This window comes from Haplochromis burtoni, unplaced genomic scaffold, assembly GCF_018398535.1.
Source record: "Haplochromis burtoni strain Fernald_Lab_line unplaced genomic scaffold, NCSU_Asbu1 Contig_172, whole genome shotgun sequence".
NCBI classification, from domain to species: Eukaryota; Metazoa; Chordata; class Actinopteri; order Cichliformes; family Cichlidae; genus Haplochromis; species Haplochromis burtoni.
This window is the reverse complement of record NW_024582533.1, coordinates 263,922-270,563: the sequence shown is the minus strand read 5'-3', so window position 1 is coordinate 270,563 and position 6,642 is coordinate 263,922. Positions and strand designations below refer to the sequence as shown.

The following is a 6,642-nucleotide window of genomic DNA, read 5'->3' as shown; positions in this document are numbered from 1 at the left end:
AAAACACGGTCAGTTTTTAGGAGTTATTAGCACAGTTTGGTGGAACAACTTGATAAAACTTTTTAAAGTAAAAAAAAAAAACACTTTTTACTGCACTGTATTTCATTGAAGTAACATAAATTACTCAAGTAACCTAAAAAACAAAACAAAACACACCCTATGTTCTGCTATTTATCACGACTTCATCGTGACAATGGGAGTGAGTCACATTCCCCTCATTAGCACCCCCTGCCGCCCATAACTGAAAACTATTCTGAATGTGCGGGTAAAATTGATTGAAAGAACTATAATATCCGTAAGCATACTAAACCCATTTTCACTTAAAATCTAAAGAAAACTATACCTTTTGCCTTTGTTTAACTAAACGTCCTTAAAGTTTTATAGTATGCCCCACTCAAGATGGCGCCTTCTTCGTCCCTCCTCTCTCTCCATACGTCACGCCATTCGTCAGTAGCGCGTAAAGTTGTGTTGACAGGAGCGGCAGCAGGAGTTGTCAGCGGAGCAGTAGCAAGCTTCATCGAATGGAGTAATCCCAAAGCTAACATCAAACAGGCGTCTCTTTTTAAATTCAGAAGCGCTGTTTATACCATTTAGACCACGACCATGGCAGATGACCAGTCTTCTCAGCCCTGGTCCATCGACAAGGATGACTATGAACTCAATGAGGTGATAGGTGAGAAGCTTAGCTTGCTAATGTTAGCATTGTAGCCTTCCCTGGCTTACACTGTCGTCGGCTGTCAGCTGCTATTAGCCAAGTAGCATTGTATGTCTGCAGCTAGCAGAAGTACAATTACGACCCATAGCTACACTGCAGTAACGTTAACAGCTCAGAAGTTTTCCCGTAGAAGGGCAAACTGATTAACTGTCTCTGCTAGCAGGAGACATAAAGTAAGGTTGTATTCCTGCTATCCGGCACGAAGCTAAACGGCTAGCTAAAGCAGTTTAGCTTTAAGTACGTCCAGATTCGTCCGTTGTTAGAATGGGTGGTGCTCTTTTGCCCAAGGTGTGATATGGCATGTAGTGAATCAGTCATACTTTACACAAGTTCAAATAACTGGAACATGACTTTGATCAGAAGAGTTAGAGAGTTAGGGTCATTTTCACAACGCTGTTGAATTTGGCTTGATCCTGCTTCTTACAGTTAATGACTTTAGTCAAGGCTTTTATTGGCATGTATTCACATGAGGTGAAACTAAATTTGCACTCAGGTCCCGGTTAAGAACATGAATAAGAACACAAAGATCAATATATGCAAAAAAACAAAACAAAAAAAAAAAACCCCAAACAAAAAACAAAGATGAAGAAACATATTTACAGTGTGAATTAAGTATAATTTAAAAAATTATTAAAAGTTTCCAAAAACGTGTGCACTGAATGTAGCTTTCTTATGTCCGTTACTTTTTTTTAAAAGAGCAACAAGGACTACAGTCTACAGAGAGAGACTAGTCTCCAGTGTGAGAAACATGTCTTTACTCTGTACTTGTAAGACCCAGTACAGCGGTCATATGCTGACTGAGTATCAGAGACCGCTCCACAGTGGGATAGCTGGACTATTTTTTTTTATTGGTCTCTTCAGGAAGTGGAGCCACTGCAGTTGTCCAGGCAGCTTACTGCAAGCCGAGAAAGGAAAAGGTGGCCATCAAACGAATCAACCTGGAAAAGTGTCAGACTAGCATGGATGAGCTTCTGGTAAGAAACTACAGCGGAAGGTGGTGCAGAAATTCATGTTTGTGTTTTGCTGAGAATGTTTTCCATACAATCCGCACAAGAGATTGATTAAGCAGTTATCTGAGAAAAAGTTGGAAAGATGTATATAATAACATTCGTTTGAGAGGAGGAATAATAGACAAAAATAATCAGTGAAAGTTAGCTTTAGTTTAATCCAGTGAATTCAATACGTCACAAGTCAATACCTCACTATTGCTATTGATTTATATTTACTGAATCAATAGCTGTAGTGCAAACTCCAGTAAAAGCTGTTAGTGCCATGTAACAGGTTTGCTTGTTGGATTAATCACTTACCTGAAAGTAAGAATTCATCCAGGATCTTAAATAGACTCTCAACATTTTATCAGCTGGATCTGTCACACATTATACATCTTAGGACCTTTGTCAACCACTTTAAAGTATTTTAGAGCATTTATTTTGTTGAACTTAAAGATCAAATATCACGAGATGTTGGAGTAAAACACCAGAGATTACTTGGCTCTGCCGCAGTCTTTTCATTTTTATCCCCAGTTGATTATTTCTTCTTAAGGACCATCATAGCAGTGTATGCTGTCTGCTGTAAATATTTTATTTGATTTCACTATCTTCCTACTCAGTTCTTATATAATGTCAAGCTCCTGAATCCTCTTATCTCTAAATGCTCGGTTAAAAATGTCTGTGCTTGGTGGCTTTGTAATAATGTTGAAACTGAAGTTTTCAGGTTTTGCTTTTTTTAATAGTGGAGATTTTGTCTTTGAGGAAGAGCACACATTAAGCTGTTGCATTTCGCTCTCACTTGAGCCAGCTCTTATTAAATATTCAAAAAGATCAAATCCTGTGACTGAGATCGAGTTTGTCTTTTTAAGTTTAACATAAAGATTCAGTTTGTGCTTGGCTTGATAGGCCACAGTTGATGCTTCCTGGGTGACCTTTTATCCCACATTTTTCTTCTGTGTGCAGAAAGAGATTCAAGCTATGAGCCAGTGCCACCATCCAAACATTGTGTCTTATTATACTTCCTTTGTGGTGAAGGATGAGCTGTGGCTGGTGATGAAGCTGCTCAGTGGTGGTAAGTGTTGTTACACTGATGAAACCTGTTCCTAATTTGACCTGCTCTTGGCTAACCTGTCTTCTTGTATTACTAATAAGCTCAAGTTTGAACTTGGAATGAATATTGAGATTAACTTCCCACAAAACCAGTTCTTGAGATTTATTTTATGGGCTTCTTTAATTTCACAATCATTTCTGTGAGAACACACTTATGTGATATATCCACTACTGATTTAACACTCTCTGTTTAAACCTTACTGTGTTCTGCATCTTTTCTGCAGGACACATGCTCCATCATTTAGCATAGAGAGGGAGATTGTAGCAATGTTATACCACACTGTATTGATAGTAATGGTGAGTAAGTCTTTGTGCAGACCGGCTGTCGGTCTTATTTTGTTCATATTTTTGCTAAAATATGTGCTTCTGTGTGGAGTCTAAAACCAGCTTTAACCGACTGATTGATGGTTTACCCATCGAGGTTACGCCCTCTTTTGTACAAGTTCATAATTTCATATTGCACTATGTTGTCAGGGAATTTACTGTCTACAGTTTTTGCCACTGTTGTCTTTTGCATATGCAAATGTTTGCACATCTATTCCACCAAGTGGCAACAAATTTGCCACTACTTTATTCCACTGGTTGTTGTGCATGTTGCTGCTGTACTCTGCGGGGTTCTGGCAGGTTGTATTTTGTTTAGTTAACAGGGCACAGCTACGGGGTTTGTTTACAGTATAAGCCTCGGTTGAATTCCACTTGATGTTCTTTTAACCAACTGCCATCTTGGAAACTCTCTCCATGTGCTGCGAGCACATCTTGTGACAAGCCTCTGCCTGTCTTTCCCTCTTCCTCGCTCACTCACTCGCTCTTTCTCAGGCTCGGTGCTGGACATCATCAAGCACATCATCTCTCGCGGTGAGCATAAGACCGGTGTGTTGGATGAGGCCTGCATTGCCACCATTCTGAAAGAAGTCTTGGAGGGGCTCGAGTACCTCCACAAAAACGGGCAGATTCATCGGTAGGTTGTGCTGATTTATTGCGCAGCAGCTGAGTGATTACTGTACACAGTGTTTGCACTCTCTGTAGCTCACATGTCCCATCGTACACTGCCATCTCAACTCAGTCAGGCTCTGGGCCTTTCATCTCTGCATATGAGTGTGCGGTTTGAACTAGACCTCACTCCTTCAATATTTAATACAGTGAAGCTGCATAATTGAGGAGGTTTGTTTTACATAAAAGTTCCTCCCAGGAACACTGTGGACCACCAGTGAAAATAAAGGCCTCTGTATCCTGGATGTGTGACAACTGTACTTGTTGTAAATTAACAGTCCCATTCACAAAAAAAATAATGTCAACCGGAGCATTTCCAGCAATCTATTATGTATTTAATTAGATAAATCTAATAATAATAATCATGAGAGATTAGATTTTCTGATATTTTAAGAGTGAATGATTATTCAGTCATTAATGATTTCATCGTTAATGTGACTAAACCGTATGTGAGTAGACAAAAGAATGGGAGCGGAGAGGCTGGGCTCAGGGTGACCCATTCAAGTTGTTTGCGCATATTTCCACTCGGTGTAAAGCATACAAACAGAAAACAGGTGGATTAAAATGAACCTGATCAAAGGTGAAGCTTTATCGTGTTTCTGTGGAATAGTAAAATATTCGGAGTGTTGTTCATTTTTGGAGCCGAGCCACATCTGTGTCGGGGCACAGCCACTCTTTGTGGGCTTCTAATTGTAGTCTGTGGTTTAATCCTCCTTTGCTTCATGCACAGTGATCTAAAGGCTGGAAATATTCTTCTCGGGGATGATGGCTCTGTGCAGATAGCTGGTAAAGTGTTTCTGCTTTGTCTGCATTTAATGTGGTTTGTGGCATTTGAGGCAGTTTTTCATCATCTCCTATTTGTTGTGTTTCATGCATTCAAAACACCAGACTTTGGTGTGAGTGCCTTTCTAGCAACAGGTGGAGACATGACGAGGAACAAGGTTCGGAAGACGTTTGTGGGGACGCCGTGCTGGATGGCCCCAGAAGTCATGGAGCAGGTATAAGCCTCGCTTGCTTTATCCCTCTTCTTTCCCTCTCTCCAGTTTCTCTGCAGTGCTACAAGCTTGGATATAAAAGGACAACTCGAGCGCTTTGTTCACTCGGCTCTGTTTTCAATCTGCAGGTCCGTGGCTATGACTTCAAAGCTGACATCTGGAGTTTTGGGATAACTGCTATTGAACTGGCCACTGGGGCAGCACCATATCACAAATACCCACCAATGAAGGTAAATATGTGCAGTTTACAGTGATCCAAACAGCTTCTTTGTTCCACGGTAAAAAGCTCAAAGCTCAGACCATTTATAGTGTGGAGAGGTTTGATTCTGTGTAAACTGCAGGACATTTAACATCACCATTGTAAGGATATCTTCACTTTTTAGTCTGTTCACCAGCTCAGGCTGATCTCTGCCTGTCTGTAGGTGTTGATGCTGACCTTGCAAAACGACCCTCCCTGCCTGGAGACGGGTATTACAGATAAGGAAATGGTGAAGAAGTACGGAAAATCGTTCAGGAAGATGCTGTGTCTGTGTTTACAGAAAGATCCTGAAAAAAGGTTACTCTGCAAAACCTTTTTCTTTCTTTTTTTGAGCAAACTTCCAGACCCAATTTGTGCTAATTTTTCTGCTTGTTAGATTCCCCTGTTGCTGAACAAATATAATGAAAAGCCTTGTGTTTCTTTCCTATTTAGGCCAACTGCTGCCGAGTTGCTGAAGCACAAATTCTTCACAAAAGCCAAGGTGAGCCATGCATCACGGATATAAAAATAAGCTGAAAATATTGCTGTAGGTTTCAAAGAGAGTATTTATAGATCCTGTAAGAAATGGTTGCCTTTGTGTTCCAGAACAATGAGTTCCTACATGAGAAGCTCCTGTATAAGGGTCCAACAATAATAGAGCGATCTAAAAAGGTACATAATTTACTCATGCACTGAATCCACGCTCACCAGTATTTCTGTGCATTGCTCTTATCAAGACAAGGTGTGCTGTCTCGTCCAGGGCGTGTCCCAGTTTTCCTAACGCTCTGCCTAATGATTGCTGGGAAATTCCTAGAGAGGACGAATGAGTCACTGTTGCTTCTCTTCACTGCGCCGTGTAGGTGCGTCGTGTGCCTGGCTCAAGCGGCCGTCTCCACAAAACGGAGGATGGTGGCTGGGAGTGGAGCGATGACGAGCTGGATGAGGAGAGCGAGGAGGGCAAAGCTGCTGTAGCAGCTCTGCGGGTAAGGCCCTGCATGCCTGCGCCATCTGATAGTCCAGGTTATTTTATACGGCTGCTATTTCTCAGTGCACAGCATCCTTGGGCCAGCAGATGGTGCTGCTTTACTGTTAGTTTGAGCATATGTTTAGCCAAGCAGGAATGCAGTACTAGTGAGCTCCTCTGCTTACTTAATTCATGTTGAGATTAGAGCTCAGAAACTCCAGATTTCAGAACTTTATTCGACCTAAGAATAGCGGGGGTTTCTTAGTCCATAGTGTTCCAACTTTCAGCAAGTAAAGATGCAATTATTGTGTAGAACTGTAGTTTGTGTTGTTTTGTTTTTTAAATCAAATTACTGATTCTGAATTTTACCCCCAAAATGACAAATTAAAAAAAATAAAAGGAGCTGGAATTATAATTGGCATATCACAATTCATGCTAAATGGCATGTGTCCATGGGGCATTTTTGGAGAATTGCATGTGTGTAATCCTGATAATCTGTCATGTCCGTTCTGCAGTCACCAAGAGTGAAGGACGGGCCCCAGAATATGGAGGTAAGTGCTCTTGTAGTGGACATGACCTGCAAATCTTGATTTATTGTAACGGTTTTATAGAGCAATCTGCATGACTGTCTTATGCCCCCC

At 41.0% G+C, this 6,642-nt stretch overlaps 1 protein-coding gene across 2 annotated transcripts in view; it reads left to right on the top strand.

Moving 5' to 3' along the window:
- The first annotated feature begins 446 nt into the window (after positions 1-446).
- The window catches only part of oxsr1a (oxidative stress responsive kinase 1a), a 10,986-nt gene continuing 4,790 nt past the window's right edge, over positions 447-6,642 (top strand). Inside the window, exons 1-12 of one of the 2 annotated variants that reach the window (XM_005933683.3) lie at positions 448-673; positions 1,577-1,689; positions 2,668-2,776; positions 3,631-3,772; positions 4,535-4,590; positions 4,693-4,802; positions 4,928-5,029; positions 5,222-5,355; positions 5,491-5,539; positions 5,644-5,709; positions 5,898-6,020; positions 6,517-6,552. In XM_005933683.3, the coding sequence (XP_005933745.1) occupies positions 604-673; positions 1,577-1,689; positions 2,668-2,776; positions 3,631-3,772; positions 4,535-4,590; positions 4,693-4,802; positions 4,928-5,029; positions 5,222-5,355; positions 5,491-5,539; positions 5,644-5,709; positions 5,898-6,020; positions 6,517-6,552 (1,110 nt within the window). In that variant the 5' untranslated portion in view covers positions 448-603. Of the gene's footprint in view, positions 674-1,576; positions 1,690-2,667; positions 2,777-3,630; positions 3,773-4,534; positions 4,803-4,927; positions 5,030-5,221; positions 5,356-5,490; positions 5,540-5,643; positions 5,710-5,897; positions 6,021-6,516; positions 6,553-6,642 lie in introns of both variants that reach the window. The other variant, XM_042225476.1, reaches the window with a different exon arrangement.